Here is a 27,310-nt window from a genome sequence, read left to right on the forward strand (position 1 = left end):
TTAGACTTTGGTAAGAGAACATCTACAATACTGTTTACAAAGCACGCTCAAGAAGTGCAAACAGTAATTGGCCTACAAAAAATTTTGATTTCCTACATGTTGCCTCTAGCATAAGAAATGCCATAATGCTCAAAATAAATCTCCTAGGCCCTTCATCTCAAAGGTTCCAGAATTGATCTTGTCTAGATCCTTGGGTGAGCCCTGCTTTTGCTGCTTTAGTCTAGATACTTTTTTTTGAGACCAGGCCTGACTGCTCCAATTCGCAGTCCATTCTGACTATGGGTGTGGAGTGGGAAACACTTCTTTCACCCGCAGCTCCAGGCACTGCTAGCTTTTTAAGGTTGAGCAGAAAAATACCTGTGGAACCAGCTGAATTTATGATTGTTCTGATAGACTTAAGCTCAATTTTCAAAATTTGCTAGGAACAACCATGGATTTCTGGCCAATGATATACAATCAATCTACACAAATAATCAGCATTTGTATGCCTAGGAATGTAAGATTAAGCACTTGGTGCCTCTAAAACCAATGTTTTCAAACTTTGACTAAAAAACAAAAGGAACTGCGAATGCTGTAAATCAGGAACAAAAACAGAGTTTGCTGGAAAAGCTCAGCAGGCCTGGCAGCATCTGTGAAGGATAAAACAGTTAACATTTCAGGTCTGGTGACCCTTCCTCAGATTGCCAGACCTGCTGAGCTTTTCCAACAACATTGTTTTGTTTTCATACATTGGCATGATATCATGAAGAGGCACAAAATCATTTCCACACATGCCTTTATCTTTTTCTCATTTTTCTTTTACTTCTTCAAAGTCAATCCCGGTTAAATGCAATTCTTCTGCCATGATTAAACCAGGACCTCTAAATTAGACTGTTAACATACATTTCAGTGCACTGCATTCATTTGAACTCTTGCAACTAGTCAATATTTGGCTATCAATATAACTTGCATATATATTTGTTCAGCTTTTATCAGAAGACAAATTTTGATCACCTCAATAACCTTTACAGAATGTGCCCAACAAAACACCGTTTTAAAATTTCTATTCCATTTTCAAAACTGCAGTCACCTAGTAAAAAATGAATAGCCATTTTCAACATGCTGTACCTGAGTTGCTATTAGATGTCCATTTTAAACTTGCTCCATTCAATGAAACAACTTTGTACTTACAAAAATGTTGGTATAGTTCAGTAAATTCATGGAACTAGGGAATTCATCGTGTTTGTTTTTTTTGCGTTTTAATTAATTAAGTTCACATGTTGATTCTTAAGAAATGTCCGATTTTTAAAACTTGTTATAGCCCTCTGAAAACAGGATATGAAATACATGTTTTTATGATAGTTTTTATATTATGGTTTACAAAGGCAATTAAAAAAAATCTGATTTGCTTTTAGATTTCACACCTGAGGCTTTAAAATTACTGTTAACTTATCCCAGAATAGGCACTTTATTTATTTGCAGCATTGCCCTGTCAAGTTCTGCTTTGATAGAGGTGTTTGCTTGTACGTTAAGTTACTTCACTGGAGTTAGACTATCACTGTGTTCACGTTCTGCACGTAGCACTGTCGTTAAGTCAACAGGCAGTTGGCTGGGAGCCAGACCTCACCGGAAGCAGCTCTCCTGCTCCCAAACTGTTCATGATTATTTTGCAAAATATATGAAGCAAGTTACATCCATTGATAATTATATTCCATTATTATAAGTACATTGTTGTAATGCTTTTAGATATCTTCATTTTTTGTTCAATTTACCAGTTATAGTTTTATCTGATCTTTAACTGAGAAACTCTCAGTTATTCGTAGGCTGAAAAAATCCCTCTATCTAATGCTGATTGCATCTCATTCTTGAGTTGATGTTTATTACTTATAGGAAGTTTAGTTTCTCTGATCGAGTGGGGTTTGTAGTAGAAAGCTGCCGCGTTTGTTTATAGATTTTACTCTTGATTTATCTTGGTTTATGAATCACGTGATTTGTGAAAGGAGGTAATGATTAACTTCAAAATACAAAATCTAGTTCTGTCACCCGATTTTAATTGTTCTCATACTTTTCTTGCAAATATCTTTGTTTGAATATCCTATTTTGGAGGTGTTGACTTCTTTCTGAGATCCAGAAAATGAGGCACAATCTCATTTTTGAGATGCAGATTCATAGGTATCTTCCAGTAACTCACGCAAGTCAATCATCAGTGAAATTTGACATTAAGTATCAGTAGGCTATTCAATTAAGAAGGCAGTGCAACAAATCTCAATTTCATCCTAACTTGACATCCACATGCATCTTCCAGCATGAATCTTTGAATAGTTATTGAATGTGGAATCCTTGCCTGAAATACCATTTCTTAACCCAGGATGCAGAAGCAACTAGGTCACAGAATCACCCAAGGTTACGACAAGAAGAAGGTAATTTGGCCTATAGAGTTTCTATTCACTCTGTCAAGAATCAAGTTACCTGTACCACTGCCTTTTCCTGTGTAGTCCTCCAATGGTTCCTTTTCAGATAATAATCCAGTCTTCTTTTTAATGTCTCAGCTGAGATTCCTCCACACTCTAAAGCAGTGCATTCCAGCCTCTGACCAGTTACAGCTTTAAAAGATTTTCCTCATGTCAACATTGCCTATTTTGTCAAAGTCTGTCCTTTTTTTTCTCGATCTTTCCACTAATGGCAGTAGTTGTCCCAATATGCTATGTCTAGACTTACCATGATTTGAGTACCTCTGTCAACTGTCTCTCGACCTTGTGTTTTCCATTTTCTTTATCTTTTCTGTGTAACTGATATTATTTATCCCTGGAGCCATTCTTGTGATTTTGTTTTCTGCACATCCTGTACTGCTTCCCTTTTTTATAATGTGGCGATCACAACTGGACACATCATCAGTTGAGACTAAACCAGTGTTTCGTACAATTTTTAATATAACTCCCTTGTTTCTCTCAATACCGTTCTGATTTACATATTAACAATTCTTTCAATTTGACCTTCAATCGTTTATGCGCATGGATAGCTGGGACATCTGTTTCTGCACCTCATTTACAAATGCATGCAATCTTTCTTTAATAGCATTTTTTCCTATGACTACTCATTTTGTTCCAAATTATCATTTCTAGAAACTTGCTCAGTACCAAGGATAAACTTTTTCTAGCCTCAGGTTGCTGGGCTTTTTTTGATCAAGGATGTAACGTTTACAATTCTTCACTTTGGATTTTCTTCCGCAGAGCACTGTGGAAGCTCAGACTTTGGATATGTTTAAAGTAGAGATTGAAATCAGAAATCTGTCAATGGTGTAAAGGGTTTGGGGGGTGTTGTGGGTAAAAAGCATTGATGTTTTTAATCAGCCATGCTTGTATTAAATGCAGAGCAGAATGATGGACTGAATGGCCTACTCCTGTTGCTTTGTTCCTCTTGCAACATCCTTGAATCTAAGGAAGACTGGAAGGTTATGGCCAGTGCCTCTGCAATTTCCACATTCGCTTTTTTTCAATTGGTCCTGCTGTCTGAGGAAATTTAAGTGCAGAGATTCTATCCAATACTTCCTTATTGAGTTGAGACTAGTTGACTCAGCACAGACCTGGAATACTCCCATCATTTTGTTTTAAAATTATGAAGCTTTACTTTTCCATTCCAGTTCCTGATTCAGAAATGAATGATCCATTAATTAACTGGGAGTCAGAAGCTGTGGGAGATCAGTCACAGTAGCTGCTGTGAATGGAAAGATATGTATTTAACTTTTTCAGAAATGGCAACATGTGTTCTTGCCCTTTGTGTTCTTGTTCTTTCAAAAAGAAAGTGTAAATCCAAAAGTGCACAGCGTCTTCTCTGGCAGTTCAATTAAAAAAAACAAATATGTGTAAAGGCGGGCTTTTAAATCGCTGCAAAATACAGCAATATATATGTAAATAACCATGAGATTGAAATCACTATTGCATTTCAGCATTCCCAGCCTGATTATTTTTCCAAATCAATGGTAAACTGAATAGTTACAGAAATTGATTTCATTGTTTTAATTGTGCTTGAGATAATTGGCCGTAAACTTACTGAAAGTAAGCAGCTGTGATAATTAGGAGAGACAGAGGGGTGGGGGCTGAATATTAGCATGTTGATGAATAGTGAGAAGTAGTAGTCAAGCCCAAACCAATCTTTGGAAGGAGACCGCCTAAAGAATAAAGGGTCCTATTTGTTGTGCCCTGGATACCATTGGAGGAGCCTTAATCAGTACGGTGTACCTCTTGCATAAAATGGAATGTGGCATATATACCAGTCTATGCCAACATATTTTGTGCAAACAGGCAATCTGTCTGCGACTGATATTTGATTATATAGAATTAATAAAACCTATCAACATGAATAAATGCAATAACATCAGACGTTTTAATAGATATAATTAGCATTGATTGTTTAAATTGCTGCTGAACTAGTGACATAATAAATTAACATTTTGTTTCAAATTTTAATAAAAAAATTCAGTAACATAAAGCACCATTATTTGAGTGGATTTACTGTTCCATCAAATCAATCTTCAGTCTTAGTTTTGGTGCTAAAAATGATATCTGTTTAATGGCCTTATGTTTATTTAAAATTCTGATATGGTGACTTTTGATAGAATGCAATTGAATTCTTATGTTATATTTCTTTATTCTTGTTCGTGCTTGGAATATGGAAGTCACTGGCAAGTGCAGCTATTATTACTCACTCCTGTTATCAAATGCTTGCCACAAAAGCTTGAGTTGCTTGTCATGGCATTTCAGAGGGCAATTATGAATCACATTGGTGTGGGATAGAAAGTCACATTTCAGCCAGAATGGATAAGGTCATTGTTAAACCAGTTGAGCGATCTCAACAACTAACCTCAACAGAAACGACAAGGTGTAGAGCTGGATGAACACAGCAGGCCAAGCGGCATCAGAGGAGCAGGAAAGCTGACATTTCGGGTCTTCATTTCCTGAAGAAGGGTCTAGACCCAAAATGTCAGCTTTCCTGCTCCTCTGATGCTACTTGGCCTGCTGTGTTCATCCACCTCTACACCTTGTTGTCTCAGATTCCCCAGCATCGGCAGTTCCTACTATCTCTCTCAACTAACCTCAACAACTGTTTTTGTTTCTTTGCAGATTACTTTTTAAATTCAAATTCTCAAAACTGCCGTTAGTGGGATTTGAATTTGAATTTTGCTTAGTAGCCTAGGTCTCTAAAGTACTAGTCCAGGAATGTGTAGTAATCACATTACGATGATTGCAGAATGTAAATATAGCTTGACATTACAACCTTCATTTTTAAAATTCCACTAATTTTATTTATAAAAACTTACTGTAAAGGGTTAATTACTCATTTAAAAAATTTGCCATATGAAAAATAATTTTACTTACTATGTATTTTTAAAATATATGGATCATTTTTCACATAGGGTGCTCAGTATGTATGGTAGCAATTTATTAAAACTGCTTTGCATAGTGTTTGACAATCTGATAGTATTATCTGAAATCATAAAGCAGGTGCTGTTATTGTTAGTGAATTTCTGTTGTTGTTTAGTAGTTCTATTTGTCTCTTGAATAACATAGATATCAGTGTATAAATCGACTTTTAAAATCTCAAAAAAATCCTTTAATAAAAAATAAACTAAGTGTGGGTGGTCACCAGCTTTGGATGTTTGCAGCATGGGGTCAGCTCTGTGTGGGTGAGGAAATTGAGGCGAGTACTAATATGAATTTAGTACTCTCTGGCTGAAAAATTGAAGTTGGGATTTAAGTGATGGTAGGTGTATGTGAAAGCATTATTTTTGGGGCTGAAAAGTTTGGGTCAATTTATATGTTATGATCTATTTTACTTACACCGCAAAACAAACCTGGTAAAGTCTGTACATCGTGGATTTGGTCCCTCAGCTGTGTTGCTTGTCTTTGCAAAGCCAAACTGAAGCATAAATTATTGGAATGAAATCAATAGTTTTGCAACTGCTGTGGCTTTCAGTTCATGATTGTGAGCACGTACTGCACTATATACTTAAGGCATGAAGTATTTGCAGATCTACACAGAGGAATAACACTGACCTCATTCCATTCAGCTTACTTGCCAACAGAAACTGTTCTTTGTCAGTGGCAGAAGATAAGATTGGAATATTTTGAGTTTTGAAGAAAATACTCTACTAATTTTTTTGTGCAGCTGTTAATTATATGCACGATTTGCGATCAATGCTTGTAATGTGGTTGATCCAAGTATTAGGTTCATCCATCTTCTAAGCAGGCTATTCATGTAGTGCAGTGCTATCAAATAAATTTCAATGTCTTGAAGCCAAGGCTTTTTTTGTCACAATATCTTTCATAAAGTTTAAATACGGCATCATTAAATGAGTGTAATGACTGATTTTGCTTTATAAATGTTTCTGTAGTTTTCTACTTGCTTTCTAAGATTTTTTAAAATTCAATTTTGGATGTAAAGTCCTTCTGAGAAAAAATGCTAATAGATACAAAAAAATTTACCATGGATTAAGTAAAAAACAAATTAAATATATTAGAACATCAGAATATGCTAAATCTGTTCTTGTTGGGGTTGTAAATTGGTTGAGATCAGAAAATTACAGCCATTCATGATGACATTTGCCCTCTTGTTCCCTAGTCTTTAAAATCATTAATAACACTTGAATGATCTGGATTCAAAGGAAGTAACTTTAAGATAAAAGATTTTTAGTTAATTGTGATTGCATTTCACGACTCCTCTTTCCTACAATGAAAACTTCATTCTCTGAACCACAATACTGATAAAATCACCTTTTTGTGACTGTACATTTTTTTTTCCTCAAAAGCAGAAACATCCAATCCTCCCTTTTTGAATCCAGCATATTTTTTATCCTGGGGTACACATTGTGCTTAGATTGCAGGTGTATGACCAATTTCGGTCCCATGCTTAATACTAGAGTGTGCGTTAGAATAGGTTGAGTAGAATATAAAACTTGGCATTTTGCAAATTACACTTAGAACTTAAAATGTTCTACATTCCTCGTACAAGACACTTCTACTGCATGTAATTTTTTATTACATAATTCATGCAGGGCCTCTACCACCACCAACCCCCTTGCAGTTTGTGGCTGGGAGGCTGTAAAATTAGATGAGTACAATGGGTGCTCTGCTCATCACTTTTTTGCTACACTGGCATTTCCCACTTGCAGGTCAGGTAGAGTGCAGTCTGCCAACCTTTTAGGCCAATAGAACTCCTTCGATGAACCATTTATTGTTTTGTGCTGTGGTGGTTGAGCTCTGTGACGCCTAGAGAGGCCAATTTGGCAGCCTCTTTTGTAGGTTTATCGAGGGTGGAGAGGATTGGATCCCCCTGATTTAGGAACCTTATGGTCCACAGACACCTTCTCCAGTGTGTATCTCTCTTGAAAGATCTCCAGCCCTTGAAATCAACCCAACCAATTTCCTTATCTCCAGCATTCAGCCTGATTGGTCCGAGAGAGCCTTGAACCCATTTTCTGCATTCTGGGCTTCAGTAGTGACTGATTTGGGGACTTATGCACTCCTGACCAAGGGCACAATGACAGTGTTGGGTTGGAAAGCTGCTAGCCCTGTAAGTGGTTTACAGCTCTTGGATGTAGACATCAAGTCTTCCACAGCTTGGACACAGGCTTCCCCGAATCTTTGACCACTGTATTCACTCCATCACATTGTGTGCTGATTCCTGAATTGTTTTGAATTATTCTTGCATACATTTTTGATAATAAGGCTCCACACCTGCCTGGAATTAAATCCGAAATGGGTAAAATGAGACCTACGGGATCAGGATTTCAAGTTTACTGTATTCTTGACCCATACCATCTTATCCCAGTTTGAAATCTATTGGGTTGCAACCCCACAAACCCATCGTGTGATGCTGGGTTTGCCATTATAAGAGCTAGGTAACGTCTGAATTTCATATTGTTATCCTGACATAAAAGATTAAAGGAGCCAGTGGGAATGCCATTAGGTAAATTCAGTTTGTGATTGGGGAAGCCTGCTGAGGATTCATGAACCTTTTGACAAGTAAGCTTTCTTTTAAAATGTCTTAACAATACCCCAGTATTTACTCGTTTTGCTCCATACCTTCTCTTCCAATATCTAGTACATGAAGAACCAATGAACTGTATAACTATATAAGTTTTTGAAATGCCCCTACAATTGATAGATCCAGCAAACAGATGTCGATAAGCTGTATTGCAAAAAAACTTATGATCTTATAATGTCATAAAATTGTCAAATCAACCACAGCTATTCATAGTATCAGTGAATCAAACTTAATTGTCATTAACAATTTTCCAAAATGTCTTTGCTAATTGCATTGGTTTCAGGACTATTTCAAAACTTTCCAAGCTTGCAAATGGCTCAGTAGTTCTGTTAATACTGCAAGAGCGGGGATGGAGAAACGATGGAGTGGCATGTGTACAATAGTTAAGGTATCAAAGGGACCTGGGGCAATGAAAAAGAAATAGAAGGAGAAAATCTGACTGGAGGGGCCATGGGATATGAAAGACATATGAAGGGCATGGAAGGGTCAGGGAGACATGAGGGATGAGGAATATGAAGTCTAACAACCCTGTATAGGATTGGAACAATGCCCTAGCATACTGAGATGGACCTTCTGGTTAGCTTGCCTTCATGCCTGTGTTGCTACCATGTGCCTGCTTCTTGGTGTGACATTACTGACTGCAGCCTGACCCTGACTCCCAGAGAGTTAAAAACTTGAGGGAGTTTCTTGATTTTCAGAAATCATAAACAGAGTGTTGGAAAATGCCTCACTTTGTGTTTCCTGACTCAAAGGAAAATATCTGATCTGTATATTTGAAAGAGAATTGATTAGATGAATTTCTGTGAAGCATTTTATATAAACTAAAACTTTTATCCCAAAGCAGGCATCTTTAACTTTAAAAGATCTGTAACTGAAAATATAACAATTGCAGATGCTGGAAATCAGAAACAGATTGCTTGAAAAGCGCAGCAAGTCTAGCAGAATCTGTGGAGAGAAATCAAAGTTGACGTTTTGGGTCCAATGACCCCTCCTTCAGTCCGTTAACTGTATTATTACAACAATTTTTTCCATTAAGCAGTATCGATGGGACTAGGAGTATGCCGATTGAACAAATATGAAAATTAATCAAGAAGTCTGTATAATTAAAACACTAAGTAATAAAAGCTTTATGCGGGGATATACACATCACTACTATATTTACAGCATAAATCACTTAATGCAACTTTATTGTAATAAAACTCTTAAAGCCTTCTTACCTGCACCCTCAACGGACATTATGTAGATTATGATAATACTGTATTTCAGGTGTATAATTTTTGCCACTTTTTTGAGTTGCTGTATTTTTGACAATCAAACAATGTGTTTATATCCATTGAACAGAATGGGCCAACAATGATTATTATGACAAGGGTATGATCAGCCTAAGCCTTTCAGTCTAAAGCAGCTGTTCAATGACATGGCGTTACCCAGTAATCGATTCTGTCTGGCCCCATTAGTAGGGCATTAAGTAATTCTAATTTTCAATGAACACATACAAGTGAAACTTCACATTTGCAGCAAGCAAACTATGGCTAAGATTTTCCATTTTGCTGCCTCTGTATGGGAATAGGTGTGTTCAATGGTGACTGACTCTCCATCCACACCAACCAAGAAGCTTGTTGAATTGAATTCCAATGATCCTGTGAAGATCTTGACTGCCAAAATCTTGTTAAGAGTTGACCAGCAAGTTTCTTGGGAAATTACAGGCCGTGATATTGAAATCCAATCTTGCCAGAAACAGTTTGCCATTCAGAGGCGAGCATCTTTTATGCCCTAGAGGTCATTGCTGAAGACCTTGTCTTCAGGGGATCCAGTGGCGAGAGCTAAGTCTTTTTCAGGACTCGCTGGGTGGGGACCATGGGGAGAGTGATGTTGGAGGCAAGAGCAGAGGTTGGTGTTCAGTGACCACCCCTCAATCTTGCCCCCAATTGGTTCTTCTTGGCATTTCTCCAAGATCAAAGAATTCAGGAATGTTGAACTCATTGGTTGCAGGCTCTTGGGTACCTACTCAAGCCTATCTGTGATTGGCATATGCACCCACAGCAGATGCAAGTGAAGATGCAGTTGCTGCTACAAACAAATGGATTTAGTCTCCTCTGCCTAGTCTCTGACAGCGTGGTACTTTGCTGAATCTCAAAGGTGTCTACAGCACTTCTGATGCAACATCTCCAGGCATCATGATCTATGGCTTGTTTCCTGCTTGCAGTAATCACCGTGCTATGCAGAGGGACCTCTGCATGAATCCTTGAAATATTTGCATGGGGCTCTGCCAGTCCACAGTTCTACCACTGACCAGCTGTCCATACAATATGATCGTGGGCAAGTGACTATTTTTCATCTTGTCTACATGACTAACCCATGCAGTTGGCAATGACATTTGTGATATTGGAGCTTTCAGGCCTTGAGTATTTATGATGCAGTCCTGCCAGTGGATCTTGAGGATGCTAAAGAGTCAGTGCTGATGGAAGTGCTGTACAAAGTGTACAGCATTTGTTATTCAGTACCATACAGAAGAGTGTTAAGACCTATCGTTTTGTACCTTCTGAGTTTGTTTGGTCTCTAAGGCTGTGGCTACTCCACACTTGTTTGTAGAGATAGCCAAATTCATTGTTTGCTTCAGCATATCTATTGACCACTTCATTCTCAATAAGTTGCATTAAACAAGATGATGCTCCCAAATAGGTAAATTGTTTCTTAGCATTCAGTGCCGTTCCCTCGATGGTGATGCTTAGCTGTTCATATTCTTCTTGGGAGGAAGGACTTCAGTTTTCTTTTTAAATTGATTTTTAGTCACCGGAGAAAACTATGTTGTTATATGTTGCAGGTCTGAAGGATTGTGAGCCTGGAGAACATAGTCATCCGTAAAATGTAGTTGACGGATGTGATTTTTCCTGTGTTTTTTCATATAAACTCCAAGATACCCAAGGATGAAAAATCAACACTCCACTCAGGAGCATATATAAACTCTGTCCTTAAGTTCTGTACCCCGAGATGCAACGTCATACTAATGAATATTGTGAATACGGTCAATTCTAGCATAGAAAATAAGAGCAGTCCTTTGGGCCTTCTCAGCTATTCGATATAATCATGATGATCGTCCAACTCAATAGTCTATTTCCCTCCATAAACTATGTTCCCTTCAGCCGCAGGTACTATATCCAACTCTTTCTTGAAATCGTACAGTGTTTTGCCCTCGACTGCTCTATGTGATAGCGAATTTCACAGGCTCACCAGTATTTCGGTGAAAGAATTTCTTCTCATCTCACAATCCTTAGATTGTAACTTCTGGTTCTGGACACCCCCAGCATCAGGAATATCTTTCCTGCATCCTGTTTAGATCTGTTAGAATTTTAAATGTTTCTATGAGATCCCACCCTCATTGTTCTAAACTCTAGAGAATATAGTTGATTCATCTCTTTTCATACATCCATCCTGCCATCTCAGGAATGGGTAAGCTTGCACGGCCTCCATAGCAAGAACATCCTTCCTCAGATGGGGAGACCAAAACTACACTCAGTATTCCAAAATTGTCTTACTAACCCCATTATAATTGCATTAAGACATACTTATCCTGTGGCTGTAAAGGCAGACACACCATTTGCCTTCTTCACTGTCTGCTGCACTTGCATGCTTACCTTCTGTGACTTGGACACCCAGGTCACTTTGCACATCTTCCTTTCTTAATTGATAGCCAATCATGTAATAATCTGCCTTTTTGTTTTTGCTCCAAAAGTGGATACCGTCACATATATCCACAATATACAGTATCTGTCATGAATTTTCCCACTCGCTCAGCTTGTCAAAATCACACTGAAGCATCTTCGCTTCTTGCATATAGCTGACTGCCCCCAGCTTTGTGTCATCTGTAAATTTGGAGATACGCCATTTAGTTCTCCCATCTAAATCATTTATTATATTGTGATTATCTGGCATCCTAGCACTAACTCCAGTGGTACCTCATTAATCAATGCCTGCCATTTGGAAAATAACTCCTTTCATTCCCACTTTTTGTTTCCTGTCTGCCAACAAATTTTCTGTCCATTTCAATACATTGCATCCAGTCCCAAGCGTTTTAATTTTGCAAAATGAACTGTTATGTGGGACTTCGTTGAAAGCCTTCTGAAAATGCAAATGAAACACATCCTCTGGCTCCACATCAAGTTTATTAGTTAGTTGGTTGAAGAATTCCAATAGATTTGTGAAGCATGATTTTCCTATTAGAAATCCATGCTGATTCTGCCCAATCCTGATCCTGTTTCCAAATGCTATGCTTTTAAATCTTTTATAATGGTGTTTAACATTTTCCCACTAACAATGTCAGATTGACTGGTCTATAACTAGTTTTCTTTCAACCTCCCTTTTTAAATAGAGGGGTCACATTAGCATGCTTTCATTCTGTCAGAACTCTTCCAGAGTCCATAGAATCTTGGAAGATAACCATCAATGCACCTACTATTTTTAGGGGCACTTTTTTCAGTACTCTGGAGTATGGATTTCCAGGCCCTGGGGATTTATTGGCCTTTATCCCATCAATTTCTTTTCCAGTGCAATATTCCTAATATTCTTTCCCTACTACTACTGGTTTCCCTCAGTTCCTCCCTCTCACTATACCCTGTGTTCTGCAACACTTCTAGTATGTTACATATGCTCTCCTTCGTGGACACAGGATCAAAATATTTACAGAGTTTGTCAGCCATTTTTCGTTCCCTATTATAAATTAGCCTGTTTCTGCGCATGTGTCTTCACCAATCTTGTTCTCTTCACATGCCTATAGAAACTTTTGTAGTCAGTTTATATGTTCCTGCAAGCTGACTCTTGTACTATATTTTTCCCTTCTTAATCAATTGCTTTGTCCTCGTTTGAATCCTAAACGCTCCCTCCCCTGTGTGTTGCCAGTTTATATGCCATAGAGCCATTCAGCATGGAAACTGGCCCTTTGGCCCAACTCGTTCATGCCAACAAGGTTTGTTAAACTGATGTAGTCTCATTTACCTACGATTGGCCCATATCTCTCTAAACCTTTCCAAATGTCCTGGAAAAATATTTGTCTCAAACTGTACTTAAATATTGTGGCAAGAAGGTGGTATCTTTCCAGGGCTAAATTGTCCAATATTTGCCCATCTCACCACATTCTTTGGCATCTATGGGGGAAGGGCATGACAATGCACTATGCTTTAAGTTAATTATTTGCAAAATTATAAGAATAATTTTTGACGCTGTTTAAACTTCTCTCGTTTAGTTTCTAAATAGAACAATGGAATGAAAGCGTAGAAAGATTAGAGTATAGGAGGCAGTTTTCCCCAACCGAATCTATGATTTAGGTTGCCTCCACCACACTTTTGTCATATGCAGTGTCTGGTATCAGTTTCAGTAAACAGTGTCCACATTGCTACTTAATGAATAAGGAGAATGATGCAAAGGAATTGAATCAATTGAAAAAGCAAACATGTTAAATAATTACGTTGCGTCAATATTTACAGTAGAGGAAGTGGATAGCATGCCAGACATCCAACAGAAATGAATATTTAATCAAGGCCAATGACTTACCAAAGTTAACTGAAGCAAAATAACAGTAATGAAGAAAGTAAGGAATATGAGAGTGATAAATCCTCAAGGCCAGATGGTCTCCAGACCATGATTTAAAAAAACGTTGGGGACCAACATTTCATTTAGGAACAATTCAAATTTATTTGAAAATCATACATGTACCTCCACTGTTTATGAAAGTAGAGAGAAGGAAACAGTGAATTACAAACTACTTTGCCAAGCAACTGTTATGAAACAATTTCTAGAGCTGAATTTTAACTTAAAAGACATGTGGTTTTAACCTGTGTTGAGACAGGGAGGGGCAGATTAAAGTTTCAGAAATCTGTCTTCTGACTAAAATGTGCTTCTGACCCTGCCTATTTCTAGCCTTAACTGATTGGGAGGACGATCAGCCCAATCTAAAGAGGCAGCTTGGAAATTTAATTAAAGTAATGGATAAGGTAATGAGCTCATTGCTCCCTAGAGATTCATTCTGCTTTTGAAACTTAATTGCTGTTGGCCAAGTTTCTGCACTGCCCAGTTAACTGATAGCTTTTTCAAGGTGGGAACTTGGTGGATTTAGAAGGTAAGTGCCGTCACCTTGCTATGATCTTTGTTAGGATGAGTTTGTTTTAAGAAAAAAAAAGAACAAACTGAAAAATCTGAATTTGAAGTCTTAGTTATTTATTGAAAGAATGAAGCAGCTTGATTCCATAGTTTTAAACAATAAATGCGGGCCATTTTGATGAAGTTGGCAAAAGAGAGGGCATCCACAACCAGCACTTGCTGTGCTGAAGGGACTGTACCCATTCTGTGAATCTAACCTGCATTGTTGCTGGATAATCAAAATCTAATAAGTGAAGAAAAATTGCTTGCAAATAAACATTTTTTCCATTTTATCTCTGCAGGCAATGGTAGCCTGCTACCCAGGGAATGGAACAGGGTATGTCCGGCATGTTGACAATCCAACTGGTGATGGTCGTTGTGTGACATGTATTTATTACCTGAATAAAAACTGGGATGCAAAGGTATGAGACATTTGTTTTTTTAACGAATAGCAGTATGGTTATACAGGTTATGTTTGTGCTTGTCTTATTTCAGACAACACTTTCTAAAACAAACTGATTTTAATAATCTTTTTATTATTTAAATGTAAATGTTTCTAATCTATTGATTAATGTTTGTTTAGTCATACATTTGAAAGTGTTAGTTACATGTTGTTTTAATTTCCATCATGCATTAGGTAATAATGGTCAAGCAGTTTTTCAGTTTTTACGCAGACCACCATGGGTTCTCGGTTAAAACTTGTTTGCTGTGACACAGTGGAAATCAAAATTTCAATATTGGTGTTGCTATAGAAAAATGTGCAGCGGAAATCTGGAAAGAGATTAAGTTAGACATTGCCATCAATGCTTCGTCCTTGCAAATTTCATAGTGGTAGCCACACCTAATGATGTGCAAGCTCAGGAACAGATTGTCCACTGTCCATGTGATATTTATGGATATATGATGAAAGAAGCACAAAATGTGTTGGCACTCAGAATATCGTTTTGTTCAGTTGGCACAACAGTTTCATGAAATAACACTTCTAGTGAAGAAAAATTGCTTGCAAGTAAACATTTTTTCCATTTTATCTCTGCAGGCAATGGTAGCCTGTTACCCAGGGAATGGAGATCCAGCATCGTGTGTTGTGGCTGGTTACTTCTGTTAGAAGAAGTATTTCACTGTCCTTAGTTTTTGCTTTGATCCTTGCCTTAATAAATTCAATACTGGCTATGTTACGTGTTTTGTTTAAAAGCGCTAGGCATCATAGGTATAATCTGATTTCATCACATTTTTAGTGCTTTAATTTTGTTAACTTTTTTGCTAACTTTCATATCTTGAAAATTATTACAGCAAAACATTTACTTTCATAACATACCTGAATTGTCTTTCCAGAATTGATATTTCTTAGACAATCTGTTGAAACTTTTTTTTAGGTTGATGGTGGTATTCTTCGAATATTTCCAGAAGGAAAATCATATGTAGTTGATGTTGAGCCAATGTTTGATAGATTATTGTTATTCTGGTCTGATCGAAGAAATCCACACGAAGTACAACCAGCATATTCTGTCAGGTATGTCCTCATTGGAGTCTTTGTAGAGATAACTGTAAGACACCGCCACCTTAACAAACATACTTGGGGAAGGCAATAAATATTGACCCATTGGTAATGCCCACATTCTGTGAACAAATAGATGAGAAAATAAGCCATACCAATATTCCTAACATAGTGTACAAAATGTTTGGTTATTTCACTTGGTGTTAGTTATAAAACTTGAAATCATGTTGTCACTTAATTTATGGCAAAACTGTATTGAAGTTAGCAATACATAGATTCCTGAATGTCAGCTTTAAATGATAGCTGAATTAAAGTTTATAAATTCTACGTTTTGGTAAATTATTGAAGAAAAGCATGGCGAGGAAAGATTATGAAAAGGAAAAGATAATTTTCTGACATCCCTCCCCCCCCCCGCCTTTCAAAAATCTGTCTGCTCTGTTGTGCAAAAAGTACCTGTCAAGGAGTTTATGCTTCTTCTGATCTTGTTTGAACGTGTGCCCATCATTCATAGTTCCAGTCATTAATAGCAGTGGTATGCCATTACATACTTGTGGAAGCCAAATTCCTGTATAAAGATTCTGCAAAAGTTTGGGATTGAAGCCAAAATGAACACCTGATGTTATCATTAAGATTTGAGTTTTGAAAGATTTGCAAGTATTACTGTATAACTGAAGACTTCCAACCCTTGATTTTGACAAAATTTAATAAAGTACATCCTAGTAAATCTACTTATCATAAATATCATTGAGATAATGATGTGATTCAAAAGAAATTATGAGATCAATAGTAATGTTGCTCAAAAAAGTTGGATAAGCCATTATGCTGTCTAGACATAGTCTAAATCAGAATCTAAATCTAACTATTGATCACTTTAATGAGAGAAGGGCTGTTGCATCAAGACTTGTATTCTTTTATTTGATCATGGGATGTGGGCATCTCTAGCTAGGCCAGTATTTATTGCATATCCCAAATTGCCATGAGAAAATGCATGTGTGCTACCTTCTTGAACCACTGCAGTCCATGGAACATAGAAACAGGAGTAGGCCATTCAGCCCTTTGAGACTGTTCCACCATTCTGTGAGATCAGGTCCGAGTATGGCCTTACTCCATGTAACTGCTTTTGGCCTCCTTGAAATCTTTGCTTCACTAAAATTTATCTCAGATTTAAAATTAACAATTGATCCAACATCCACTGCCATTTGTGGAACAGAGTTCCAAACATCTACCATCCTTTGTATGTAGAAATGCTTCCTAATATCTCTCATGAATCATCTTGCACTAATTTTCAGGCAATTTCCCCTTGTTCTAGAAGTACCAAACAATTGTTTTATCTTTAAATTTTATCTTTATCTATCCTGTGTTTTTATGCTAAAATCTTGAAGACTTCAGTCAGGTATCCCCTTTCACCTTCTAAATTATGGAGAAAGCCAGCCTAATTTGCATAGTATCTCCTTACTTAACCCCTGAAGTCCAGCTGTCATTCTTGTAAACTTTCTTTGTATTCCCGCCAACCCAATATATCATTCCTAAGATGTGGTGCCTTGTTCTGCTCACAGTACTCTTAAGTGAGGCTAACCTGGAGATTTGTATAATTGCTGCATAACTTCTGCCTCCTTGTACTCCCAGTCCTCTCGATATAAAGGCCAGCATTCCATTAGCTTTCTTGATTATTTCCTGCACACGTTCATCACATTTTAAAGATCTATGCACCTGAACCCCTAAGTTTCTTTGGACATCCACCTGTATTTAACTTCATACCATCTAGAAAGCACTTCAATCTAACTTTTTTGACCCAAAATAGATAACTTAACAATTGAACTCCACTGCCAGTTTTACCCATTCATTTAGTCTGTCACTATATTCCTTTGTAATTTTATGCTACCATCTAGACTGTCTAACTATGTGTTATCAGAAAATTGGGGTATGTTGACCTTATATACTGTTATCCAAATCATTAGTAAATAATGTGAATAACTGAGGCTCTAACACAGATCCTTGTGGAATACCATTCATGCCATTCTGCCAGTTTGATTACCTAAACATTATCTCTACTTACTGCCACTCAACCAATTTTTTAGCCATGTCACTAATTTGCCCTTAACTCCATGAGTTTCCGCCTTTGTTAAGTCTCTTATGTGGGAATTTACCCAATTCCTTCTGGAAGCCCAGATAAACAGCATCCATAGATATTCCCCTGTACACTACTTTAGTCACCTCTTCCAAAAACTTCAGTGATTTTTCTCAGGCATGTCATACCTGTCATGACGCCATGCTGGCTTTCCCTGATTTAAAAAAAATTTCAAAGTGTTCAGTTACCTCATCCTTTATTATAGACTCCAACAATTTCCCCATCGCACATGTTAGGCCAATTGACTTGTAGTCCCCTGGGTTTCCTCTTTTGCTTTCTTAAAAAGCAGAGTAACAATCCGAAGGGAGCTCCGGAAGATCATAGTTGACAATGTGTTCCCTAACTTCCTTTAACACCCTCAAATGGAAATCATTAAGTCTCGGGAATTTCCCCAATACCAATGTTTTACTTACATCAATTTTATTTATTCCTTGTCCCTGAACCACTGTTCATGTCCTCAGGATTTGTGGCAAGTTATCCTCCTTTTCTACTTTAGGTATTGAAGCAAATTAAATGTGGATATATGCTGTTAAGAAAGAAGTCTCAGAAATTTGAGACCATGACAGTGAAGGAATGGCAGTGTAGTTCAAGGCAAAATGGTATGCAGCTTGGACGGGAAATTGAAAGTGGTGGTGTTCCATGTATCTCCTGCTCTTGTCCATCTAGATGGTGAAGGTCAAAGTTTGGATGGTGTTGTTGATGGATACTTGGTGGGTTGCTTGAGTGTATTTTTGGAGAAAGTGTGCACTGCTTCCACAGTGTATTAATGTGAAGGAGGTGAATGTTGCAGGTGTTAGCTGGTGTGCCAGTCAAGCATGATGTTTTGTCCTGTATGGTGTTGAAATTTTTTGAGTTTTCTTGGAGTTATTTCCATCCAGGTATGAAAAGGGTATTCCGTCAGAGTCTTGACTTGTCCCTTATGGGCAAGTATTGGGAAGACAGGATTTGAGTGACTTAGCACAGAATTGCCTCTGACCTAGTGGCTGGTTCAGTTCAGTTTCTGTTCATGGTAAACTCCGTGATGTTGATAGCGATGGATTCAGCAATGGTAATGCTATTGAATGTCAAGGAGAGGGAGTTAGATGGTCAGATTTCTGGCTGATGCTTGAAAATCTGAGATTTAGTTCCAGATGTTTAGCAATTAAAGGGATGATCTGCATTATTACAGCAGTTTTATCATACCCCAAAGTATTAAACAACAGAAAAAAAAATCAAGGTTAGCAAATGCAACAGTTAGTTTGCACAGAGCAAGATTCCTCAGCATTGGTTAAATGCTGAGAGTCCCTTCTCCTGGAATATCCTGGTATTAACGAACCCTATACATCAACAACAATGACTTCAGCTTTATGGGCAGGGTCTTATCTCTCAGCAGTGTGCCTGTTTCACTTAGCTCCTGCTCTGGTAGACACCCCTACAGTCATTCACCACTCTTTGTAGCAACAATTGGGCTTAGGACAAGTATTACATCTAACGGACACGGACCAATCAGATAGCTGGCAGCCCTTTAGCTCAAGTAGTATCAGTAATGGGAGTCTTCAACTTGGATTGCATCCAGACCCCAATGGAGATCTTTGCTGGAGTCAGAAGTGGGTGATGGCTTTGGCTGTTGAGGCTAGCACAGTCTGGAAGAGTTAATGAGGTTGAGGTTGAGGCTGTAAGGATGGACAAGCTAGAAAGGATGATGCTGTGTAGATGTCCAGGCACTTTGTCCCGTAGCAGCCTGAGGAGACCTTCCAGACTTCTCACTTGGGACCATTGGAAATATCATGGTGAACATGGGAAGATGTCTGTAGGTAATTAGCCAATTAAGGGCCTTATTCAGCCCAAAAGAAGGCAGACTGCTCAACATCTCCCACACCATTAGTAAAAATACAGTGGTGTGGGCACATTGGCACCAGGAATGGTACACATGGAATTACAGCCAATTTAATTGCCCCAATTGCTTTTTAACCCACTCCCAGGAGAGCACTTCTTCTAGCCCCAAACAAGTAGCTCATTACATTAGAACTTGGGCTATCAACTCCTAAATGCAGAGAAGGAAGAAGGCAATGAATAATCCAAATCCAGATGTTCTCTTTACAAAGGCATCCAGCTGCCTTCTGTAGCCATACAAAATGCAAACTATCCTGTGAAAGAAAAATCACTTCAAGGAACTCCTACACTTTGAGACATTTGCTCGAGTTCTGCGGCATATATTTGCTCATGTAGCATGTATTACACACTGTGACCCATAACCAGAAAATGGTTGTAACCTTTATCAAACTCCAAAGAAGTCGGATATATAAAGATATCCCCTACAAATACTTTTCTGTTAAGGAACTGAGGGGAAACTGTTGCCAGCGAGGAATGAACATCTTTGTGTCATTAAATAATGTTTGTTCACCATTGATGAAATGAGGGGATTAAAACAGGAAAATTAAATAAAATTTACAGTTGATGTCCTCTCTTTCCCACAATATATGCGTTGGAGACAAGGTATTGCCAATATGCAAATTTTAAAATGTTTATTGTTTTGAAGTTTTGTTGTGATTTGTTTCACCACTGTTTAAGAAATAGTTGATAAATGATAGCAGTGGGAAATTGCAAACCTGCTGTTTAGTGAAAAGTCTGGCAGGACAGAAAGCCCAGGCGGTGTTAGGTCACAAATTATCTGTGGATTCATTACTCATATCAAGATGGACTTTAAGATTTCAAAATAATTTTCTAAATGATTGAGGGCATAAAGGAATCTTATGAAAGTACCTAAGGTGTTTGAAGAGAAATGTTATCACTTTTGGTCCTGAAAATTTCGTAAGCTACATTGGAGATAATTTACTCTGCAAGGGTAATCTAAGATTTGAACAACAGGTGACACTAACCATTTCACTTTGCTACTGCACAGTGGCAACATTTAGTGTTATTTGCCACTAGCAGTATGCTGCCATCAAGCTGAGAGCCCCTTCTGTTACATAAATGGGTAATGCAATATATAAATTTCAGTGCCAGTGTGATGCAATAAATGTAGGCTGTACATCCCAAAGACTGGCAGTTCATATCAACTAGCATATCCTGTCAACTATACACAACAAGCAAGTTACCAACTGTGTCTAACCAGCCCATGCTTGCAAAATTCCAAATACGGTATCCAACACTAGATGTGAATCTACAGTTGGCCTACATTTGTGAAATACATTTGAGCATTATTCAGGCAATCAAATTTAGGGCTATCATGTCAGCAGGAAGACTTATAAGGTTATAGATAGATGAAACATGTACAGGCACTGTGCTTGTTTCAACACTAAAAAATAGATGACAACCATTCTGTGGTTAATTTTTCAGGGCAATATTTTGAGAAATCAGTGTTAGCCTTCCAAGTTTAAAATCGAAACAAAGCTTGGTAGTTAACTGTCAGAAACTTTGCATTCCCCTTGTCAATGCCTCTGCCTGTCGGCATTCATTTGCTAACCAAGCAGCAATCACTTTTTGCACAGTGTAAATGTTGTTTTCTCTTTGGTATTTCTTGAAAATTGCTCTAAAGAGTGTAAGATGAAAAGCTTCGAAAAAATGTGCCTTTTTCAACAAAGCTAAAAATTTTGTGTTCCAGATATGCTATCACGGTATGGTACTTTGATGCAGAGGAGAGAGCTGAAGCCAGAACTAGGTACCGTAATCGCACAGGTAAAATATGAATTTTGATTGACCTTTTTCTAAAAAAGTGATATAAATAATATGAACTATTTATATTAGTAACTTCCTTTCTTCTTCTTCAGCTTCTGGAGAAGCAACAAGCTTTTCGTCATGACTGTAACAGTGGTGAAACTTGACTGATGAGCTAAGCCTCTGAACAGTGGTAATTCACATGACCTTTTCATCAACTCCAAAGACAAGTGTCCTTCCACAATAATCCTATTAAAATGCCATGCTTATGAATAATAGTTGTATGTTGACTTCTGCTCTTATCTATAATAGAGATGGTACTGGCTGCTGTTTAACCTACCTTTCAATGAAAAGGTATTTAGCAGAATCAATCTGTAATCCAACATTGCACAATATAAAATTCAAAGTCAATGTAATTATGCGTAAGAATATAGCAAGTGTGATGTGTTAAATATTATGACCATTTTACATAATTAGGTCTAATATTGCACTTTATATATATTATTTCCAGATTGCAAGGGCGCTGATTAATAATTTTGATGGCTGTCTTTTTTTATTTAAAAGTAGTTGAATGATTTTATTTGTGGCATCTTTTCATATTCCACCATTGATGGTGTTTGACCATCACCTACTGATTGTTATTAAGAATGTTTGTTTGTTCAACTTTTGTGTAACATGTAAATAAACCTGATAACCTTACAGCTTTATTTAACTTTATTCTATTTATATGGAAGCTAAATATATCATTGTGCAAAAGAAACACATTTCTCCTAATGTTACTATGAATAATCTTCATCGCACTTCACTGTGATTAAACTCATTAAGTCTTTTACTTTTATTCTCCAATGATTTTCAGTTTATTCTTATTTGAGAGCATATTGTGCATTACTATATCAAACTTGTGTTAACTATGTCTGAAGAAAGAGCACAACATTATAAGTGAAATATTTTCTGTTGTTGCCTTTTAATAGGGAAGTATAATTCCATGGGAATTCCTGACGTAACTTGAACATGTGAGCTACAAAATTACTGAATTTGCACCTGGATGCCATCGTGTATGCTGGTCAACAATTTGGCAATTCAGTAGTGGCAATAAACAAGTTGTACTGGAAGGTTTCTTTGAAAACTATAAAAGTTATATTGCCAGATAATAAAATGGTTCCTCCTGTAAGGACTCAGAAATGATTTTATACAATATGGTTGTGTGCAGTTTTTGTTTTCTCTCCTCTTACTGCAACATTATTAAATGACTGTTATTGACCTTTTGGCGGTTCTGGTTCCATGTAACTATTCTTTACTTTAAACAGTTGGTCTTGTTTTCAGTTATCCTGTGTTGCTTCATGATAGACAAAATATGAATCTTTCCTTTTTTTATAAAAGCTGCTTTATAGCATATTTGGCACCATTAATTTTTAACAGTTGACCAAGAAGTTCTCAATTCATTACTGCCTAGGATGTCATGTGGCTGGGAGCTACATAAATCTGCATGCTAAATGAATTTTATGCCTGTTGACATAAAATTTGCATTGTAACAGGCAGTTTGGCTGAAGTAGTCTTTGCTGGTATTTATACTTGAACACTGAAAAAAAGTGTGCTTATTCTACAAAATGTATACAATTATTTATATTTTTCAAAGTATTTACTAGCCAAAACTGAGAAATATTGAGGAATGTAGGACGCTGATCTCCAGGCTGGGAGTTTTTTTTTAAAGAATGAATATATCTTTCACTATATAAACCAGAGATTGTTAAACATTTCATTGGAGAAGTAAAGATTTTTGAAAAATATGAGTCATTATTTTTTGATATGAAGTACTAATGGTCACAAGGTTCTAGAAACATGAGATACGGTATGGTATGTTTAACCTTTAGAACTGTTTTTCTTATTCTCCATTAACGCTTCAAAGTTATTCATCTGCATTGTTTCAGGCAAAAAAAAGTCTTTTGTCCTCAATTATTTGTGAAACAACCTTCATTACTGAACACAGATAAGTGGAAATTTAAAGCTGAAAGTACTTACAGAAGATACAAAACTCTAACAGTTATGCTCCTGAGATGCTGCTTGGCCTGCTGTGTTCATCCAGCCTCACATTTTATTATCTAACAGTTAGTTGTTTTACAAGTACAATGATCCGTAACCAAAGACTTGAGTAACAGGCTACTTGTTTGCACAGTGAATTGCTGATAATATGGTTATTATGTTGGCCATTGCCCCGAATGCTGGTATTTACCAGTGACAGAGGGTGCCCATGTCACCTGGTGAAGCTTTCAGATAAAACATGGCAAGCCAGCTGTGCTCTTGAGAGGGTGGAGGTTCCTGTTCAATCATACTGTGTCTAACCAAAGCTCCCTACAGCATTGCTATCCGGTCCCTGCATATTCCTTTTCCACTCTGAGCAACATATCACAGCCTCACAACATTGTTTCCAGACCAAAGCTGCCCACTTCCTTTGGTGCTGTAAGGAAGGATCACTGATGTTAGAGCATAGATCACTACTTTCAGTGGTGCTGAAGAGCAACCAGATATTTAACTGGCTGTCAGTGCCCATGGCAAGACATGGTGGACAAAGTGAGGACCTAATGGGTACTAAATCTGGTTAAGGTTTCCTGGTGATATAGAAGCAGGACCACAGACTCCACAAAAAAAAATGATGTAGTTACTTTTAGCTATATGAAATTGGTAGTTTGTTAATTCAAGATTTTGTATTGACATTAGCACTGTATTCAAAGGTAGCATATGAAGTGTGTACAAAATTTTCTTGAACTGATGTAACGCATGCAAATATTACTGAGGGCGTACTTAGAGCCATAGAGCTGTATAACATGGAAACAGATCTTTCGGTCCAACTCATCCATGCTGACCAGATATCCAAGATAAATCCAGTCCCATTTGTCAGCATTTGGCCCATGTCCTTCTTAACCCTTCCTTTTCATATACCCATCTAGATGCCTTTTAAGTATTGCATTTGTACCAGCCACTATCCCTTCTTTTGGCAGTTTATTACATAAATGCTTCACCCTCTGTGAAAAAGTTGCCCCTTCTGTCCCCTTTAAATCTTTCCCCTCTCATCCTCAACCTATGCCCTCTACTTTTGGACTCCCCCACCCCAGGGAAAAGACCTTCACTAATCACCCTATCCATGCCCCTCATGATTTTATAAACCTCTGTAAGGTTACCCCTCAATCTCTGACACTCCAGACAATAGCCCCAGCCAATTCAATCACTCCCTGTAGCTCAAACCCTCCAACCCTGGCAACATCCTTATACATCTTTCAGTAACCCTTTGAAGTGTCAGAACATCTTTACTAAAGCAGGGAGACGAGAACTGCAGGCAGTACTCCAAAAATGGCCCAGCCACTGTCCTGTACTGCTGCAACATGACCTCCCAGCCAATAAAGGCAAGCATACCAAACACTTGCTTCACTATCCTGCGTACTTGCAACTTCGCTTTCAAGGAACTATTAACTTGCACTCTAAATCTGTTTCTTCAGTAATGCTGTCCAGGACTTTACCATTAAATGTGTAAGACCTGCCATGATTTGCCTTTCCAAAATGCAGTACCTCACATTTATCGAAATTAAACTCCATGTGCCACTGCTCGGCCCGTTGGCTCATTTGGTCAATGTCCCATTGTACTCTGAGGTAACCTTCTCTGACCATTACCCCTCCGATTTTGGTGTTATCTGCAAATTACCAACCGTACCTCCTGTGTTCACATCCAAATCATTTATACAAATGACAAAAAAAAGTGGGCCCAACGGCAGTCCTGTGGCACACCATTGATCACAGGCCTCCAGTCTGGAAAGCAACCCTGCACCATCACTGTCTTCTATCTTCAAGCCAGTTCTATATCCAAATAGCTAGTTCTTCCTGTATTCCATGTGCTATAACCTTGCTAACCATCTTCCATGAGGAATCTTGTTGCATGGCTGAAGTCCATATAGATCACGTCCATTGTTGTGCCCTCATCAATCCTCTTTGTTCCTTCAAAAAACTCATTCAAATTAGTGAGACATGATCTACCACGTGCAAAGCCATGTTGACTATCCCTAATCAGTCTTTGTCTTTCCAAATTCAAATAAGTGCTGTCCTTCAGGATTCTGACCAACAACCTGCCCACTACTGATATCAGGCTCACTGGTCAGTAGTTCCCTGGCTTTTCTTTACCACCTTACTTGAACAGTGGCACCCCATTAGGCAACCTCCAGGCTTCTTACCTGCAGCTATCAATAGTACAAATATCTCAGCAAGGGGCCCAGCAATAACTTTCTTAGCTTTCCACAAGAGTCCTAGAGTACACCTGATCATGTCTCGGGGATTTATCCACCCTCATGTGTTTTAAGATGCCCAGCACTATATAATGGAGACTTTGTAAATTTATAACATGCATAAAAGAAATAAGTGAAGAAATATTACATCTAATTCGGAGATAAAGACTTTGGAGAGGATATAGAAGAACACTTACTAAAATGGTTTTCGAGATAAAAGATTATATTTAGATAGACTGGAGAAGTGGTTTGCTCGTTTTGAGCCGGGAAGGCTACAAGGAGATTTAATAAGAGCCTTTATCATCATGAAGCATTTGAAAAGAATAAGACACCTATTTTCTATGTTTGAAAGGTGATATTCAAATATAACATGGTCAGCAAAATATCTTGTTAGAATCTTTTTTACACAATACAATAAACTACAAGTCCTGTTAAGTCAGTAGAAACACATATAACAAGAGAGCATTCAGGAGAACATGTCATGTTGAGTTCACATTATTATAGGTGTATTAAAGCCTCCTTGAAGTTTTTCCCAGCCTGGTTGATGTTCTTGAAGTTGAAAAAGTATTTTAAGAGTTTCCATTTTGCTGAGATGACTTTGGGTAACCCATATGCATGATCTGTTGTGAAAATGCTGTTCATGTTTTTACTATTGTGACAAATTCTTGCACAGCAATTCAGACAATACACAGTGTTCCAAATAAAATTCACCCATTCTTTAAAAAAGAAACCATTTAGACCAATTTCTCAATGTTAACATTTTTTAAAAAGAACCTAAGTATTGGTCATTTAAATCAATTGATTCATTTTTGAGTTACATTTACAAATTTAGACCAAGAAATGGATGAAAACATTAAATAAAACCAAAAGAACTGCAGATGCTGTAATCAGGAACAAATACAAGTAGCTGGAAAAGCTCAGGAGGTCTAGCAACATCTGAAAACATGAACTTTTCCAACCTTTAGTGACAAATATGGTAAATGCTTACAAGAGGAAACTAAATACATATCCACAAAAAAATTGCATAGAAATACTGAAAGAGCTGGATGGTGGAACAAAATGCCTTCCTTGCTCTTGGAAGAACTGTTATAGGCTCCTATACTGTGCTGCATTATGATTCTAAGATACAAAATAGAAATCTGCCTCAAGTAAAATGTGCAATTTGCAATCCTCATTTATTCATGCATCCATTCTGATGTACTAAAGAATGTTTTTGTTGGTGTGAACGTTCTCCAGTGTAGCACTACAGAATTTCTTTCATCAGTTAGGTTGCAAAAACATCATTTTAATTGTCAACATAGGCTGAGAATAGTAGGCAGTAAACTGTCAAGCGAACTTTCCAAAATGAATGCTTGGTGAGCCTTAATGCAATGTTACATTTGCACATCCTGTTTAAAATCCTGGGAGGTTCATTGAAGTTTAATTAGCAATTATATGAAAAAATATAATTGATGTGATTTTCAGCAACTTAAAACTCAAAGTTTGAGCAATGCTGTGATAGATTTCAGTGATATATCTGTTAATTGTCATGGGAAGTGAGTGAAGAATTGCAGTTGCAACTGGAGCAGGTTACAGCATTGAGTTTTAGCACATGCTGAGATATTGTTTCTAGAACTCGATATAAAAAGA

At 37.5% G+C, this 27,310-nt stretch overlaps 1 protein-coding gene across 3 annotated transcripts in view; it reads left to right on the forward strand.

Moving 5' to 3' along the window:
• egln3 (egl-9 family hypoxia-inducible factor 3) overlaps positions 1-24,049 on the forward strand; it is a 44,264-nt gene extending 20,215 nt beyond the window's left edge. For 2 of the 3 annotated variants that reach the window (XM_059649199.1, XM_048538210.2), the window contains exons 2-5: positions 14,457-14,576; positions 15,528-15,664; positions 21,361-21,434; positions 21,527-22,376. In XM_059649199.1, the coding sequence (XP_059505182.1) occupies positions 14,457-14,576; positions 15,528-15,664; positions 21,361-21,434; positions 21,527-21,558 (363 nt within the window). In that variant the 3' untranslated portion in view covers positions 21,559-22,376. The other variant, XM_048538208.2, reaches the window with a different exon arrangement.
• The last annotated feature ends 3,261 nt before the right edge of the window (positions 24,050-27,310 follow it).

This window comes from Stegostoma tigrinum, chromosome 10 (genome assembly GCF_030684315.1).
Source record: "Stegostoma tigrinum isolate sSteTig4 chromosome 10, sSteTig4.hap1, whole genome shotgun sequence".
NCBI classification, from domain to species: Eukaryota; Metazoa; Chordata; class Chondrichthyes; order Orectolobiformes; family Stegostomatidae; genus Stegostoma; species Stegostoma tigrinum.